At 34.5% G+C, this 19,459-nt stretch overlaps 1 protein-coding gene across 4 annotated transcripts in view; it reads right to left on the bottom strand.

Annotated features, from left to right (window-relative positions):
• The window catches only part of LOC125819154 (uncharacterized), a 55,757-nt gene extending 37,956 nt beyond the window's left edge, over window positions 1-17,801 (bottom strand). For 2 of the 4 annotated variants that reach the window (XM_049498680.1, XM_049498669.1), the window contains exons 1-14: window positions 17,543-17,801; window positions 17,231-17,404; window positions 16,929-17,024; window positions 16,245-16,314; window positions 12,510-12,640; window positions 11,324-11,461; window positions 11,088-11,245; window positions 5,665-5,833; window positions 5,469-5,567; window positions 5,267-5,344; window positions 5,129-5,188; window positions 4,886-5,043; window positions 4,587-4,788; window positions 95-214 (exon numbers count right to left, since the gene is read on the bottom strand). In XM_049498680.1, coding sequence (XP_049354637.1) covers window positions 95-214; window positions 4,587-4,788; window positions 4,886-5,043; window positions 5,129-5,188; window positions 5,267-5,344; window positions 5,469-5,567; window positions 5,665-5,833; window positions 11,088-11,245; window positions 11,324-11,461; window positions 12,510-12,640; window positions 16,245-16,314; window positions 16,929-17,024; window positions 17,231-17,404; window positions 17,543-17,689 — 1,800 coding nt within the window. In that variant the 5' untranslated portion in view covers window positions 17,690-17,801. Of the gene's footprint in view, window positions 1-94; window positions 215-4,586; window positions 4,789-4,885; window positions 5,044-5,128; window positions 5,189-5,266; window positions 5,354-5,468; window positions 5,568-5,664; window positions 5,834-11,087; window positions 11,246-11,323; window positions 11,462-12,509; window positions 12,641-16,244; window positions 16,315-16,928; window positions 17,025-17,230; window positions 17,405-17,542 lie in introns of all 4 variants that reach the window. The other 2 variants (XM_049498676.1, XM_049498665.1) reach the window with 1 other exon arrangement.
• Window positions 17,802-19,459: the final 1,658 nt, after the last annotated feature.

Raw genomic sequence — 19,459 nt, forward strand, 5'->3', positions numbered from 1 at the left:
ACACGAAGGAACAACTCTAATCGCTTAGATTGGGCAGTTGCAATAGATGTATCAAAATCACCATGCAAAGAAAAATTAATTTCGTGTGGATTACCATGTTGAAAGTCACAAGCCGGCTGAGAAATCCAAGAGTCATAACGATTTCACTGGTTTTCTCCAAGTACAGCCCTTGGGCCAAACGCAAAAGCAGCACGACAATCCCAGATTGCGGGAACTACAAATTAGCAAGTTACGATTACTGAAGCTGAATATAAAAGAGAAAAGGTTTGAATGTCAAACTCCTAACACTAGATCACAACAATTTTTTATCAGAAAGAAGAGAAAATGGAGACAGCAGCAGAGAGATAGAATGTGTGTTTTTTTACATAGGAAAATCCCAAAATAAAACTAAAAGATAGTTAAAACACAAGCAATGCAAAACAGAAGAACTAAAAGAATATCCTTTCAACAACAAAAGATCATTCTGAAGTATTCACATTATTGTATAAAACGGTCAGCAAAAGATAAAAATGGTAATGCTGACAAAGTGAAGGATGGGATTGTATATCAGTTCTTACGGAAAGAATATTAGCAGCAAAATATGATGAAATTTTAAATAATTCATATTCCTCTAATAATTTTACTTTGCTCTTTACCCTGGGGGGAGGCAGGGGGGGGGGGTAAGATTTTATTTTCCCTTATGTTCTAGCTTTATAGAAAACCAACCTCGGTTACAGGATAATTTTGGACAAAACCTTAGCTACTTTTTTAGCAACGTGACCCATAAATATATAGAATAACCGGGTAAACTTTTAGATCTTCAGCACAACAAAAACTTGAGAGAGAATTGTTTACATGCTAAGTAATCCAGGATGAATTAACTTGCTGACTAGCTAATCTTAAAATAAAAGATTTTTCCTTGGTGTATTCCAAATTCAGAATCAGAAGTGTACACATGACAATATCTGACCAATCATCAAATAACACCTACAAAATAATATGACTAATAAACGATATGAAATTCGGTTTCAAACAATTTCAAGTGAATTACATTTTCAAACACACTTCTAATCATGTGCTCAAGTCCATAAGGGGGATTGTATTATCAGACTGCATTAGACAGCAACTTAGGTGTGTTTGACCTCTAGCACACCACATTCTAAAACATGAAAAAGAAGCATTTTCGCCAAAAAAAAAAAACTTGCTGACTGGCCAAACTTCAAATACAAGATCTAATTTCCTTGGTGCATTTCTGGTTCAGAGCATGTGTGTGGATGACATTCTCTAATTAGTTGTCAAATACAGCCAACAAAATAAATGGACCTACTAACGATAAGAATTACAGTGTCAGGTAGCAAATTCTTTAAGCCAGCTACACTTTCGATCACACTTCTAGCTCTTTTCTCAAGTACAAGAAGGCATTGTCTTACATGAGTGCACGAAACAGCAATATGGTTTGGGTAACTTGAGTGATGCCACTAAGGCATGGAATGTGGCACCACTAGCACTTATGTGGGTCGTTTGGAGAGAAAGAAAAGGCTTTTGAGGGTGCAAAGTTGAATTTTATTCAAGTGAGAAATAGTCTCTTATACTTATTTCCATTTGGTGCACCCATGATGTTTCTTAATGTATAGAAGATTGATATCTTTAGTAGAAAACCATATTTATTTTGTAGATTTTCTACTTTGGGTATACTTCTAGTAAACGGGCAGCTTGTTATGCACACAAATATAATTTCATTACTTTTTATCAAAAAAAATTAGTTGGGGAGTTGGGTAGTGTTATCAAAGGTGCTTTTATGCCCTAAAATGAGGCTCAAAACGCATTGAGTGCTTCACCTCGCTTAATGTGCGCTTCAGTGTCATCATCAAAGCTCTAAGACATACTTCTCCTTGTGAATGAGCATTTCCTGAAGAGGGGATGCTAAACCATTGATATTTCAATTTATCATAAAAACAATCAATTTATTTGTCCATATATTTGTTTTCATGCTTATAATTATTAGTCTAACACTAAATACATATTTTGATGTTTTCTCCATTAGTGCCTTTTCTCAATAAAGCTCATGCTTTATTTGCGCTTTTTGCTCTTAAAGCCCCTATGAACCTTAAAAGTTTTTTTGCGCTTTTCGCTTTTGATAACACTAGAGCTGAGTTGTGATAATGGGAATCAAAAAATTACTTTTGAGCTTTTTATGCCTACACAACTATGTCTTAATTTTCATAAAAATTGTTTTGATTGGGAATCCTTTGTTTTAGAAAATCTCAAGAAGGTGGTTTGGATGAAAAAGTACCATATACTTCCATATGGACTAGGTAGAGAGATGCAGTGTTCTATTTAAACTCTTGCTAGAAGATACTTAACAGTGATAGAGACGACATAAGCTGGCCTCGCAAGCGATTCATGTGTCATAAATAGTGTTACAATTACTCATATTGATAAAAAGTCCAGGGAACAATGAAAATAAAGAAAGAATTCAGACCATAGAAACAGAAAGGCATGAATTGTTCTAGAAGTTCCTTCCAGCCCCATTGAGAGATTGTGGATATGGTTTCATTTTCCAAAGAGTCAAGTTATTGCTGGTGTCGTGCGTGAGTTGATATCATAGAAATGAACGCAACTTGTTAGGAGTCAGTTTTGGCTTGCACCTTTCCTCTTATTAGTCAAATAGGCTTAGAACCTTGTGCAAGTGGCTGCTAAGTGCTAACTACTTGCCCCGATCTCTGAAGTCTAAACTGGCTTATGCACTCCACTTGTTACCACTAGACGATGAAGCCAGGAGCGGAAGGAGGGACTGGAACCCTCAAACTAAGCCTTGGCAAGAGTATGCTCCACCATTAAGCTATTTCAGGAAGTCCTTAGGAATGAGAAAACCAACGAAAGCTACCTATGAAGTCAGATGTTTTATGTGGATAGCCTCACAGAATGCATGTCTCCACCCAAGGCAACCTTTACCGAAGGGTGTCAATTTGTAGCAGAAGCTTCATGTGCAACAGTGAGGAGGAAAGTGGCAGCCATCTTTTTTCACAATACACAGTACCAAGACAAATCTGGTTGCTGGTTGCTGTTTTTTCAACTTTTCAGGGTCTCGTTTGTCAGGCCCTGTTCAGTAAAGGATCATCTGGCCAGCAGGGGTGTTAGGGAATGCGTAAATCAGTGAGGAAAATTTGGAATACTGTGCCAGCACGTGTGTCAGATAATATGGAAGGAAAGGAGTGCAAGATGCTTTGAAAGAAAAATAACGGTGATACAGAAGATTAAGCACACTTGCTTATGGTTTGTGGCTATTTGGTCTAACCTACAGGATGTTTACAGTGAAAAATACTGTGCTTGACTTTATAGCCTCATTACAGGAGTAGAATGGAATCAGTTAATATTATTAGTTTGGTCTAAAACTGCCTTTGCCATCAATAGTTTGGTCCAATAAGGCCTTTATTGTTACTTAATGGATCGAAAATTCCCTTTTTCCAAACAAATATATTACTATTTCTTTTGCTTTTAAACACATTCTTTTCCTAATGATAATTTTTTTAATTAGAAAATGCTTATCCTACTTCAATTCGAAAAAGATTAAGAAATTCTATTTTATTAGGAATTTTTTATCATTGTCTAAATGAAAATTGATGACGGAGTTATTGTGATCTTATATATATATCCTACAGGCCCCAAGGCTTAGCTCAAGTGGCAAAAGGTGGAGGATTTGTGGCTCAGGTCCCAGGTTCAAGCCCCACACCATGCAAAGTGAAGTCCGGTATTTAAGTGGAGAAGGGTAGAGGGGCAGGCCCATTATCCACCGAGTTTAGAAGGCTGTGATTGGTCCAAAGGGCGGGTCACAGATGGATTTCTCGGTTATCAAAAGAAAAAAAAAAAAAATATATATATATATATATATATCCTACAGTATTAGTTAAAAAGGTAAATTGAGTTATTTTATTTTAATCGTTAAAGTGAGATTAAGAAGAAAAAAAAGATCATCTCCTACTTATTTATTAGTTAAAGTGAGTTAAAAAGAAAAGAAACAAGAATTAATTTTTTTAATAGTAATATTTTTTAGGAATAGCATATGTTTAAAAAAGAAAAAAAATACTATTATTTTCAGTAGGAAGAGGACATTTGTGACCCACTAAGTAACAATAAGGGCATTTTCTGACCAAACTATTAACCAAGGACATTTTTGTTAATTTCACATAGTTTAAGGACATTTTTTACCCTTTTCCGTTAATACAATTACTACTTTACCAGTTCGGAAAAAAAAATCACACTTCATATTATATCCATTATGGAATTTGCATCAAAGTCATATAGAAGGAACATAAAGCAGTCCGATATTAACATCTAAAAATTCTCTAAACATTGAAGTTTGGCTGTGTCAACAATAGAATGTTGCAAAACCAAAGTCACAAAATGAATTTTATCAAAGATATGCATCAACAAGAAACTAATACCAAGATACGCATGAAAATGAAGATGAATACAGCATAATTAGCTCCTAAAAAGTACAACTTTCGAAAAATCAGGGTAAGCTTGCTCCCATAGCTAGTGGTAGAAAGAATTGAACAGTCAAAGAAGCATAATAGTGAAATGAATATAATAGCAGTTATAGTTACCTCCCATCTAACTAGAGCAATATCCCTATCAATCATCTTTAACAGATGACCACAGGTTCCACTAGGAATGACCAGACCCTCAATACCAGGAAGATGTAATGGTTGGACCACCATAACAGTCTGAGAAGCATCATTCACAATTGCACAGCTACTGATGTCAACAGGAGATGACAATCCAGTGGACTTGTCGAGAAAATTAAATCTGTTCAAGACGCATACATAATTTCTCATAACACATTCTACAAGCAACATAAATGAAAGGATCCTTCATGATTCCTCGGAAAGAGAAAGTTACTTACACACATTCCGCAGGCCACGCTCCTTCACAAAGTGCAGTTAACAACTGTAAAAGCTCAGCAGTTCTAAATGGGAATTCACCCTCCAAGCTGCAAAGAAGGCACCTGATAGGACCATCAACAAAACTTTCCCTATCCCAAAACTGAGTACAGAGGGACTCCTGCACAAAATACGGCAATAGTCACCATGTATTAATGAGAGAACATATGAATTTGAAGGCTCAAAAACACAACAATCATCCAAACCTCCCCTTGATAAATTTTGCAAAGAATATCCAATATCAATTTCAGGTTACCATCCTCCAGCTGCAAAACAGGAAAGGCATGATAATTAAGATGTGTGTGTTCCTTCAAAAAGCAATGAAGTCTTTGAAATTAAATAACCTGGAGATTGATCTCATAAGATGCAATAAATGCTGATAAAAATGTCCGCAAAACACTTCTAAAACCAGTAATAGGACCCTGAAAAAACTAATAAATATCAAAGCAAAGATAAAATGATATAATGCACCACCTGAATATTTTAGAAAGGTAAGATGGGTGAAATATTATTTTCATATAATGAATAAACAAGCAATTCACTCACATCAAAATCCCTCAGTATATCATTTTCAATAATTTCAAGAAAAGAACTCAATGATCCAGCTTCAAAAGCTTGGCGGACATAACCAATATGATCGATCTCCTGAAACAGCATTAAGATATGCAAAACAATGTCAAAACTTTACAGCTATTGGAGAAAGCACAAGCAAGTCAATTACGCAATATGAAGCACAACAGACCATCAGTTTATTGTTTTCTTCTTTTCCTGGAAGAGATGAAATTAGACAGAGAAACACTGCCCATGCCAAAACCAATGGTCCCGATTCATTGTTTTCGAAAACATCAAAAGTGGACACCATAGCATCAATTTCTTCCACCTCCGACAAAGAAAAAGTAACATAACCCTGCCTGATTTTGAAAAAAGGTAGCCATTAAGTCAATAAGGAAATAGGACAAACATACCGAAGCAACAATGCTAAACTGTGAACAGAAAATCTTGAGAGAAGTTGAAGAACCCATAAGAAGATGAGAAAACAAGACGGAGGTTTATAGCTAACCAGTACTATTTGATCTTCCCTCCAATGGGGTCAATCATCCAGCAGAAAAGCCATGCAATTGCCCTCCATAATTAAAAGTAGATATAACACAATTTGCAACATGACTTGGAGAAAAAGCTATTCATACTCCAAAGGAGTTGCACTAGACTGCAGTTCATTGAATCATTCGAGACCATAATTGTGATAGTGATACATCAGTGCATATGATGTGTGAGAATCTTGTAGTTTAATTGATTTCCACTATGAAATGTTGTTTTACTTATTCACAGAAGTGCCAATAATGATAATCTAGTTTTGGTGAGCTGCTAGTGACATTAAATATAGTTAAAACTCAACAAATATAAAAAGAATATCTTGGACTGGGCGTGCGAGAGGCTGGTTATAGGGGATTCGCGGAGGGGTAGAGGTAGCCGAAGAAGTATTGGGGAGAGATGATTAGACAAGATATGGCGCAGCTTTATATTACCAAGGAGGCGAGGACATGACTCTAGATAGGAAGGAGTGGAGGTTGCGGATTAGGGTAGAGGGATGGTAGGGGTGGAGGGTGTCTTGCCTTGTGAAGGTTTAGGTTTGTTAGTGCATGTCTTAGTACTAGTCGTACCCTTGTAGTTCTTGTCATATGTTATTGTATTTGATTATCAATATTTTACTGTTGTTAGTGTTTTCTTGTGGAGACTTTGCACTGTTTTTGCTTTCTTCATTGTTTTCTTCTTATTCTCCTTGGGTTTGATGCACTTGAGCCGAGATTCTTTCATAAACGGCATTTCTATCTCCACGAGGTAGTGGTAAAGTTTGCATACACTATACCCTCCTCAGACCCCACTTAGTGGGATTTCACTGGGTTTGTTGTTGTTGTTGTTGTTGTTGTTGTTGTTGAACATAAGGACTGGCATAAACAAAAAACATAATAATCTTTAACTGCTCCACAGACAGCACCAAAGTTGATGCAACTCCTGATATGAAGCAATGATCCTAATTGACTTGGCTAATCAAATCCAGGCAGTAGTATTTATTGCTCTCACACGAAGCAATGAGATTCCATAATTGATTTGGCTAATCTAATCTTGGCCAAAGAATTTCACTACAGTACCTCCACTGCTCCACAATAGTTCACCAAATTTAGTTTGTTTAATAGGTCATTCATATGTTGTTTATTAACATATCTAGACCAAATATTTCTCAAAAAAGAAACATATAAAAACATTACTCAAAGTCATTTAGCACATAACCCAGAAACAAAGTCTGTACACCTAATTAATGTTAAGAATGCAAATATTTTCTTTAAAGTATGAAAGCTAAGTTGAAGAAATGGAATGCAAACTGTTAGAACATGGATACGTTTATACAATCCTATTAGAATAGGAATAGGTTTATACAATCCTATTTAGAATAGGAATAGGAATAGGAATACAAATAGAAATAGGCATAGTAAATAGTATCCTACTTGGTAAAGGATTGTATTCTAGTGTCTATAAATAGGGTCTCAATGTAATAATGTAGACACAACAACAATTCAATACTATTCTTTTCCTATATTTCTCACACAAACAACTATGGGAATTTAAAAATAAAGAAGATAGAGATAATGAACCAGAGTTTAATACTGGGTAACTTGCAAGAATTGAGCACGCATTTATTGAGGATGAAATATTACAAAAAGCTAATTTTATATGGAAATCTAAGAGGTAACTAAATATGAAGAGATTTAATGGAGGCAAATGTCTAGAACTTAATGGTTGAAGGAAGGAGACAAAAACACCACGTTTTTCTAGAAAATGGCCAGCTCTCACAAAGATTTAACCATATTGATAACAAGGAAGTTCAAGGGAAGTTATTACTGATCCTAGAGATACAAAAATGGAAATAGTAGGCTACCATCAGGATCTTTATGCTGAAACTGAAACCTGGAGGCCTGAATTCAACATGACAGGAAGGTCTTTCATCACAGAGGAGAAAGAGTGGCTGCAAAGAGACTTTGATGAAACTACAGTGTTGGAAGGGTTGAAACTCTATGTGGCTGATAAAGCCCCTGCATATTTTGTGTATGTTGAACCTTGGCAAGGCATATGATCATGTCAACTGCAACTTCCGAAACTTCATTATGAGAGCATGCGTTATGTATACAGGTGGAGAAATTGGATAAGATATTGAATATCTACAATTAGACAATTGTTCTAGTGGATGAATGGTAGCCCTTATGGACCTTATGAGGTTTTGGGTAGTTCATGGGGTTCTTCGGTGCCCGACAATGCTCCTCTCTCCTGCAACATGTGCCCTGGTCTCCATAAGACCATTCAAACATGCTCTTCTATCTAAGATCATTCAACTACCATTCATCGCTCTAGAAACCAGTGATAACAGCACAGCAAATTTTACATGATAGACTCCCTCCTCTAAACTTTGAATTTATTGCCATTGTTCTGCAAATTCATGTTACACTGATAATGTTCAGAAGATTTGCAACACTATCTTTTCCGATGATTGAGAATAGATTTCTCTCTGTATGTAGTGCTAGAAGCACTTTTTTCATTGTGTAGTTACCAGTGAATTTCTGGTATAAAGAATTTCAACACTACTTTTAGTTTTGGTGGTTGTGCACTAGCCACTATTCTAGCAAGAGTTCAGCACCAACTTCTACATTTTTTAAAATAAGCAAATTCAAGTTGGTTTCTCCATGTTGAGTTTGAAAGGACATGTTAGAATATCAAGTGCATATGTATCTAGATTCATACACGCCTGGATTCATTATACTTGAATAAGAAAGATCATAGAGAATATTCTACAGGACACTATATAATATTGTATATTTAATTACAAATATTACACTTACCTAAGCTTAAACAGAGAGATGCTTATGTATCATACTCTACATAATCCAAAATTCATATTTCTTGAGCACCTCTGGTACATTATTACTCAAGCCAATGAGAAGCTTTTTATATTTCACATGTAATAGCAGAATAATACGAAATATTGGAAGAGGGTGGAAAACTAGAAACATTAGTATTCCTTTTAGTGTGGTCTTTGGAGAAACATTATGCAGTGGTGAGAGGATCTAAGTGGTAATATAACTTTCAAGACATGGGAAAGAAGTAGGCTTAATTATTGGGAGCACATGTGGTGTGGGTATAACATTCAGAGATTACTTTTAAAAAAATTGAAATAAGTTGGAAGGTCATTTTTGGAAATTTTCATAAAATTACAGTTTTACCCCTCCCTATAATTGCCCCGGGTCATTTTTTATCAATCGGTGAAGTTGGTTTGGGAATTTTGGCGCTATTCATTAACTACAGTTGTTTAGTTGACGGGTAATTTTAAATAATTAATTTGATTGATGGTTAATGGACTAAAATATATTGTTAATTTATTTAATACCCTATATCACTTGGCCCATATTTATTAAAATGAGTTAGTGGGGTTAGTCACTTTTAGTACATAATTATTTACAAGGGAAAAAAGGGGAAAAGGTCTGGAGAATACCACCCCCGCCATCGACACGAACACTTGACACAGGTAATTGCTACGTCTAAATCTTTCCTTTCAATTATTTTGATGGTCAATTAACTATGACTGCCAGCAATTAGTATTGGCCATTATTTGGCAATGATTGAAAGTGGCAATATAATGGATTCAAATTGGGTTAAGCTTTCTGTTTGGTACTGGTTACATATTATTGTTAATATTGAGTTTTTTTCTTATGTTCATCACATAATGATTCGAGTTTTGACATATTGAGATAGGTAATTAAATATTGGGGGTATGATATTATATGAAAACTATTAGGGTTGCAGTGTTTGGAGAAATTAAGACTAAACCCTAGGTTTGAAATTTAGGAAATATGAGATTTGACCTATTGGTTGGCATCAAGATTTAGGAACTTGGTTATAGAGTTAGGTGAGTTTTTGGGTCAAGGCTAAAACATACAGTAATATGCTAAAACATGAAGAAAATGGCCATTTTGTTTTTGCACTGCAGGATGGCTGCAGATCTGTGGAACATGTTCATTTGTATACTCGGGGTTAACTGGACAATGCCCAGAAACACTTTTGAGGTACTAACACGCTGGCAAGGAATTGGGAAGAGAGGATTAAAGGGAGATTGGTGGAAAAATGTACCTGCTTGCATTTGGTGGACACTATGGAAAGAAAGGAATGGAAGGTGCTTTGAAGGGAGGACTAGCAGTGCCTAGACGATCAAGATGAGATGCCTTAGTCTTTTGTTTTTTTGGTGTAAGCAAGATTTAGTGGGGGAAGCAGATAGTTTAGTAAAGTTTATAGGACAATTGTAAATTTTTGAAAATTTGGTTTTGGACTTGAGAATGATGGCACCCCCGGGGGGTTTGTAAATCCCTCCTCGTCAATTTCTTGATGAGGTCTTTTGTGTGAATACAAAGTTACCTATTTCAAAAAAATACAGTAATATGGGTGTGGTTAGTTTCAAAATTTTATTGTGATTACTTATTTGAATAAATTGCATTGATTTGGAAGCACAACGAAACGGGAAGGCTCAAGTCCCGGAGTGATTGTTCGATTATTTGAGGCAAGTGGATTTCTCGACCCTTGTTAAGTGTATAGAATCGTGTATTTCTTTATGGTATGTGTTGGGGAGTAATGGAACTTGGTGATGGGTTGACTTGTTCATATTAAATGATCCTAATGATGAAAAAGGGGTAATAAAGACAACTTCCACGGTTTGGTTTGGTGTATTACAAATAACATGCATTGCATAATTTCTAAAAATAATTGTTTTCAAAGATACCCTCCATATTTATACACTTTCAGGGGAAATTGTATCTTTTACCATGCATTAGCATGCATTAATAAACTTGATATTGTTAAGACCTGGTTTGTTATGTATTAGTTATACATAGGATAGTACCAAAAAGGGTGTATAACTAATTTTTACATAGGTTGAAAAAGTGTATCAAACAAGGGAATAGTAATACCAAACCTAATACTGCATTATTTTCTCTAGTAACTATTATCAAATGACCCCTTTGTGTATATTGGAGTTTTTCCCCATCATTAATGAATTTACTCCTTACTTGACTAAAAAAAGTACAACAGTAATAGTAAGCATGGAGCTAATGAACTGTTAACAACAACCTGAACGGAGTTTCATCATGAACCATCTGCAAAAGATTTTCCAAATCCAAAGTTTCTATGAGGATAAGCAGCAGCTGCAGTTTGGCATGATAAATAGAGGAAACTGCTTCAGCAGATACAGCCAACTTCCCAAAATTATAAGAATTTGAAATGAATCCCTGAAATAAATTGTGCTAGAATCAGCAAATATGCAAGTCTAAGAGATAATAACTCCAACTGAAATTTCAAGGAAGTACCTCATAAAGTGAGCACAATTTTTTCCACAGTTCACCCGTGCAGGGGCAGAACTCGTAAAATATGAGGAAAAGAACATCCAATACAAGATTGTCTTCAATTACTATTTCTTCAGCCCACAAAGTATAAAGGTCAACATCCTATTTTGCATGAGAAGGCAGGTACTTCAATCTATGAAATGATTAACAAGAACGGATTGCACTAAAAATGAAAACAAAGAAGAAAGTACGAACTAGAACTCTGATATATAGCATTTAGACGATGATGGAGTCTATCTAAAATGCTGAAACCTTGTCACCAAGCTAATTCAGCCATTCATGCAATAAGACAGAAAACTAAAATTTATCTAATGCAACCAATAAATTAGAATTTCTAATTAAGAAGAGTAGCTTATGTGGGAAACAAAGTACAGAACTGTTTTGACATGGCTTCCAAATTAACATTCGCATGTTTCCCTTGATGTCCTTGGAGCAACAAGGACATTATCTCCAAATTCATTTAGTAGAAAGTCATAGAAGTCCAGATCTCACATTTGCTTCCAAGTTTCTTCAATCCTCACCTTTTACTTGTTGCTTCATAAGCTCTTTTTACTTCATATTAATGCATCCCGATCCAACAGTGCACGCCTTTCTTTTTTCTTTTTCTCTTTGATAGGTAAAAATGTATTCCTTTCTAATACACAAGTATGTATATTATTATCTTATTAGTAGAGAAGGGATTATGAAAATTGGGTGATTGTGCAGAGAAAGTCACCTTCGAAGGTGAAGTTTCACTCTCGTTTTCCTTCCTCTCCTATAACGCACACATTTATTCTTGTTTTCCTTTTCTTAGTGCGGATGAAAGGCCAAGAAACCACTCTTAGTGGCTCATACATCCATAACTATCTATCATTAAGTTCTTAAATGAGCCAAGGGTCTTTCGAAAACAGTCTCTCTACCTCAACGAGGTAGTGGTAAGGTTTGCGTACACTCTACCCTCTCCAAACCCCACTTAATGGAACTTCACTGGGTATGTTGTTGTTTCTGTATTAACTTCTTAAATTAGCCACTTCAGAGACTTGTCAAATTATCCAATCCCTTAAAGCCCATCCCATGCATGCACAAACTTGCCCAGCACTTTTGATCACCACATCCTGAGTTGAAGTCACACAAACTCAATCCTGAACACCGAATACAAAACATAGTTTACCATGTTCTCAGGAAAGTTAGAGTGTAGATTCTCCTGCAGGACAGAAAAGAATTTCCTGTCCAGTCCATCAGAAATCAATTTCTGTGCCTCATCTACAATAAACGAATCTTGAGATCTTGTCGCGATATATACTGCATTAGGAGACGAATAAGATAAGTAATACATGAATTTATATAATGCATAAACAAGTATGGTGGAGACATGTTATAGAAACAAAAAGTAATCAAAGAAAATATATGTAATTTTCAAACAAATGTGTATATGCATAAAAACAAGTATGGTACAGACATGTTATAGAAACAAAAAGTAATAAAAGAAAATAGATGTAATTTTCAGATAAATTTATATGCATAAACAATTATGGTGGAGACATGTTATAGAAACAAAAAGGAATAAAAGAAAATAGATGTAATTTTCAGATAAATTTATATGCATAAACAATTATGGTGGAGACATGTTATAGAAACAAAAAGGAATAAAAGAAAATAGATCTAATTTTTAATAAATTGATACATGTACATCGGAATCTAAGCCAAGCATCTAAAAGAGTCAGAAAAAAAAAACGAGATTGAAGAAACAATCAAACAGATCATTGATAAGGACTCTCAGCTCTATGTTGGCATTAAAACATTGAAAATATCAAACTATGACAACAGTCTCAAATGACGATAAATTTGTATTGTGAATTCGAAAAGAGATTTTCAGCTCATTTGTACTCCAATCAAAAAACAATAATTTCATGAGATAGAAGCAACAATTGGTACTTGAATGGAATCTCGTAGAAAGCTGTTTTTTTCTTTTGAAGAACACTTCACTAGAAATCCCAAAATAAGCTGATGGAGTACATTCTATACTAATATAACTTACAACTGAAAATTAAAGGGAAAAGGTGACAAGAAAACATCAGCCTCTCCTGAAATCAGGCCTAATATCCATGTCAACGCACAAGTACTTTAAGTGTTCTTATAGGGCAGCCATGTTGCTGAGTTATCATTTTTCTCAACAGCAAAATATTGTCCCTCTAACAAAGACAAGGGGACACTACATAATTCAATGTCCAAAATTTAAGACAATACTCAAGAATCAAAGCATTTCTTGTTGCACATATTCTACCAGTACAATTTAACACTATGGAAGCAATTGTTTACTCAAGTTTAAGTGATACCTTCCAAAGATGGGTGCCACTGAGACATAAAGGTAAGTTTTATAGAGTAGGTGTTAGACCGACTATCTTTAAGAAGCAGAGTGTTGGTCAGTCAAGAATTCACATGTGCAGAAAATGAATGTAGCAGAGATGAGGACGCATAGAAGGATATGTGAGAACACTAGGAGAGATAAGATTAGGAATAAAGATATATGGGGCAAAGTGAGAGTTGCCTCAATGGTAGATAAATGCGGGAAGCGAGGTTGAGATGGTTCAGACATGTTAAGAGCAGATGAAAAAACACAGAAGCCCTAGTAAGGAAGTGCCAGAGTTGGCAGTGATAGGTCTAAAGAGAGATAGAGGTAGATTGGGGAAGAATTGGGGAGAGGTGTTCAAATATGACATGGCACATCTTCAGCTCACACAGGACATGACCATACATAAGAAAGCATTGACATAGAGAATTAAGGTAGAGAGTTAGTAGGTAGAGAGTTGTAGCTTAATGCACCTTGCCTACTCCACTTGCATTACTATTAGAATTATCTTATTCTACAATTGTATCCTTGTTGTTTCTTTTACTTGAGTTATCTTTACTATTTTTGTTGTCAGTACTTTCCTTTTGTAGAGTATTTCACTGTAACTTTTGCTCTTGTATTTGTCAAACCTACTTTTGAAAATGCTTTTCTTGAGTTGAGTCCCTAGACCCCACGTGTGGGATCACGCTAATATGTTATACCATTCAGAACTTGTAATTGAACACTTAAGTGTACCAAAATGCTAGCATGAAAGAGTGCACAATAAAATCAAGGAAAAACTAAACAGCGTCCTTGAAGGTTTGTTTGTGGTGCGCTTAAGCTTGAATTCAAGTTCATTGCAAGTTGGACACTTCCCACACTTTGACAACAGTCAAATGCAAGCACTAAGGTTCAATTCATCATCCACGATTTTGTCTTGAATGACGAAAGAGCTAGCACTAAACAATAAGTACAGCTACCAAAAATAATATGTTAAGTGTCCTGCAAACCTTTTTCCTTTTCAAAAAGAAGAGTTATGCGAACGTTATTTTAATGAATGTTAGTAATCACAAAAAAAATTATAGTTTTAGCATAAGAAAGACCTACAACCTCTTGGAATCAATGCAAACTTAGCAAATGATAGGATGTAGTGGATGAAAGTTTATATATGTGATACCAATTAATTGGGAATATATTTTTTAGTCATGTTTTTTTTTAAACTGGTAACTTTAGTCTATATATCCACAGGTATACTTCAACAAAAGTGTAGTTCTCCTTCAAAAGTGTTACAACTTACCAAGAAAACAGTCTTAGTCTAGATTGTTGCCTGTAAACAATCTAGCACATCAAAGATGTCTTCTGTCCTAGTTAATATATCTTATTTACACCAAAAAGAGGACAGAGCTAAGCAATTCATCTTGATCTTCTGTAAGCTATTCTGCCCATTTTCAAAACCCCTGTTGTTTGTCTCTTTCCAGATTGTCCACCAAATACATGCTAGATTGTCCGCCAAATACATGCTGGGACAAGTTTCCATCTCTTCTCCTTATCAGAAGCATTGTCATCTCTATTCCAGCTGCTCAGGACTCCTTTAATGCTCCCTGGTTTCACCCATCTTATCCCCTTTAGACAGATGAACATTCTCCATAATTGTTCTGCATGTTATTACGTTTACTCTAGGCCCTATGCTTTCTAGCAGTTTTAGCTCTAGAGATTCTTATGCCAATATAATATACAGAACTTCTGGTACTTTTGATTATTATTTTGTACTATATTGGACTGAGATGAATTTAAATAGGGAACATGTTCAGTAATTTTTCATAGAATTGATCACAACTTGTTTGGGATTGAGGCGTAGTGGTTATTATTTTTGTTGTAAACTTGTTTATAAATATGAATTAAAAACATAAAACTACATCGTTGCATCCAAATCAAAATCATCAAATGATTTTGAACTTGATTGACAACGATTTTTACTTAACATTTTTCACTTAATTGTCCTGATTAAAAGATAAGCATACTTCACTTAATTGTACTTTTTGATCTTTTTTATTTTTAATAAAATCAAATATCATATCATTAATATCAAACAAAGCAGGTGTCATAAACTATTTACAGCAAGCGTAAGTGGTTATATTAATATATTTGCAACTATAGTTATTTTCTTGCATTACATATATTTTATTTCTATTTATTTCGTTCCTCTACACCTTTTTTTAACTAACTCACATTTTGATTGCATTTTGCTCCATTTTCACCTTCAACAACACCAGAACTAAGTTTAGAACAACATCAACGTGCTTCTCAGCATTTTCACATCACAGTGTAGCAGCACAATGAACAAAGATTTCATTAAAATGACCCTAAAATATCTGGCTACAATTGATATACAAAATTTAGAGCACAAATTAATAGTCTCAACTAAATATTTCAGCCTAGGAAATTACCAAATGTTGTTGAAAAGCATAACTCATATATGAAACACTGCAAGGACTGTGCAGAACCTATGCACCTCCTATTACAGTTGTTTAAAAATAACAATGCAATAAGTAACAACCAAACAGAAGAAAGACTCACAAGCTTGCATAATTATATGGCGTGTGCACTTCATTAAACATTGGCGTTCCAAATAATACTGAAGCATAACCTGGATAACAACAATAAAAAGAAGAAAATGAAACAAAAGAGAACTTGTACAAACATCTCCTGCAACAAATAGTTCAACACAATGAATGAGGCACTACTACATTCTTAAAATTAAATTTCAAGTGAACTGTACTTTGTTGCAAAGGCATGGCTGGACCAACAAGGACCACTGTTGAAGTAAATTACCATGTGTCACTTTGTTCACCTGAAATTCTCAATACTGCAGGACTTGGGTGGGGCTTGGGTGTGGGTGTGGGTGTGGGTGTGGGTGTGGGCTTGGGCTATAGCAGTGGGGATAGATATAGACATGTTTCCTGTTTATACCTCAACAAGCTAGAAGTTCTTTTTCTTTTTCTGATGACTGAGAAATCTGTTTGGGGCCAACCCTACCCCCTCTTCCCTTCTCCACTTAAATATCAGGCTTAGTTCACATGGCACAGAGCTCAAGCCTGTGACCTCACAAGTCCCTCAACCTTAGGCACTGAACTAAGCCACGGAGGCGAAGCGACAAGCTAGAAGTTATTATTCCACGCAATATTAATAAAAACTGTTTCCTCCAAAATATAGTATGAGTAGCATTAGAGAATGAAAGAGCAAGGGAATTCTGTCACTAACCAAATGAGGAAGCTCGTGAAATACACCATCAGCAACGATACTTTTTTGATTAATGGTTCTATCAACAAGAATATATGACTGCACCTCATCCAAACACTGCAAAAATATGAGGATTTAGCCCCTTACAACAATTAACTAAATAAGGGCAAGATGTAGAATAATAGTAATGGTGATCCATGTCAAACAGAAAAAAGTTAGAATAAAACAACTTTCTGTATTGAAAAGCGACTACAGGCCAACCACGCAACAATATGATTTGAGTACCGAACATTGCATATGGTCCAGAAAAAGTAGAGTTTTACCAAAGCAGAACTAATTTTCAAGGCTGCTTCTTTTTTATCAGCTTCTACAGTAATCTGGTGTAGACCAATCTTCAGTCGGCTGGCATCTAAAGCCTCCCTTGATTTCAGGTTTGGTGGCTTAAATAGTGAAACTGTGTCCAGAAACCATGCATGATTTACCTTTATCTTCTTCTCCTGAGTAATAAAAATAAGATATTAATAGCTGTACTACATAGCAGAACATTGATTTTCTAATGCAAATTTCAGTTCCACCAAAAACCATTTCCCTATGATTTCAAAAACAAAAAAAACAAAAATTGCTACTCTAATTACCAGAGGAGGAGGGAGGTCAGAGGAGGGAGAAACAGATTCGAGTTCAGCGAGCAAGTGTGGGAAGGGGTCCCACCAAAGCGAAGCATCAACAATCTTGGTGGTGCTTCTTCTTGAAGCTTCATCATTAGCTTCTGTAGTTGTGGCCATTGGAGTAACTAGAAACCCTAGCAAACCAATTCTTCCAACCCGCGCTTTTCTTCGTTCGAATTTGAGAGCACAAGAGTCACGGCGCAGGGTTTTATGAGCAACCACCACCTGCCAGCCAACAAGCTCAGGGTTTTACCTTTTTTTTTTAATTTATATAATATACTAAGTAATTTACCGTGCAAAATAAATAATTTTTCTAAGTTTTTGAACAGCTTTTCAATAATTGACTGTTATAGAAAAAAAAAAGTAAATTTTAGTAGGTTTTAAGAACATTTCAACATAAATTAAAGGGAGAAGGGATAAATATACCCCCGAACTATTATAAATGGTATGTCAATATCCTCCGTTATACTTTAAGGTTGTATATAGGCCGAAAAGGGGTAAAAAATTATATATAAAATAAGTTCAGGGGGTAATAGAACCTTAGTAAATGTTAGGTGTGTCTCAAGGATTTTGGGCATAGGCTGGGGGATACTTATGCATTTTCCCTTAATTGTGTGAAGGAAATTATTTAATGGACTTTATAATGTGGACCCATTACAATCTAACTTCATCTTTTTTTAATTCTTCCTAGTTCACTCTTTTTTTTATTCCTCTTTCTTCATCTTTTCTATAATCCTTTCTCTTTTCATTTCATTACGTGCAAAACTAATTCTATTATACAAATTATAATTCCATAAGATATTTTTCGATACAATCTATCAATGATTTTCTAATTTTTGAACTTGTAAAATAACATTTATTTATTTCTATTATATACAAATCATCCTTTTCTAAAATTAAGCACATAAAAAATATTTGCTTAATATCTAACTTCATAAAACAAAATTTGTTGGAGATCTACAGTATTACATTAGTTTTCTTTATTTTAATTTCTTGATAGTATATTTAATACACTATCATCAATATTAAAAAATATATGATTTGATTATTTTTTTCTTCACTAATATACTCATTTGAATATTATATTTCATAATCATATTTTTAAAAAGAAATAAAATAATTTTTGTATGATATACTTTAAAGATAATTCTTTTCAGGCAATAACAATTTTTTTCTAATAAAGTTTATGCTTTTATGTGATAAATATAGAAAGATAAATTACGTGTAATAACTCTTAAAGTTAGATGGCCTTTATGTAATAAAAAAATAAGAAACTAATTTTTCGTGTTATAATTTTATTTTTATTTTTATAACAAAAATATGACATAACGCTCTAAAATAAGTTAATTACATTCAAGATAATTTTAAAAACTTCCCTTAATCTTTTGCTTCATAAGTATACAATACTGCATTTGCTTTCATTAGTTTGATTCTTTATAATAATTTAAACACTCTATTATCAATACTAAAATATATATATATATATATATATATATATATATATATATAATTTGACATTTTACCTTACTAATATACTCATTGTAAAGTAAATTTCGTAAATACTTTTTGATTTTTTTTTGTGTAATAACTTTTATGTGATAGAAAAATAAAAAAAAGTTTACGTAGTAAAAGTACTACAAGTTACAACCTTTCTGTCACGACCCAGAGTCCCAGACCGTCGTGATTGGAACCCACACTAACCCTTCGGTGGGAGAACCATTACTATGACCCAACTAAGCAATTTAACCAAAAGCTAAGCATTTAAAGCTAGGGAAGCAGGTTTAAATAATTAAATAATTAAATAATTAATACGGAGTTCCCAGAAACTCCGGGAGTTCAACTAACATCTAACAACGAATGCGGAAATAACCCCTAGAACCTGAAAGT

The sequence above is a fragment of the Solanum verrucosum genome, unplaced genomic scaffold (assembly GCF_900185275.1).
Source record: "Solanum verrucosum unplaced genomic scaffold, falcon-dt-bn FXZP01000376.1, whole genome shotgun sequence".
Taxonomy (NCBI): domain Eukaryota; kingdom Viridiplantae; phylum Streptophyta; class Magnoliopsida; order Solanales; family Solanaceae; genus Solanum; species Solanum verrucosum.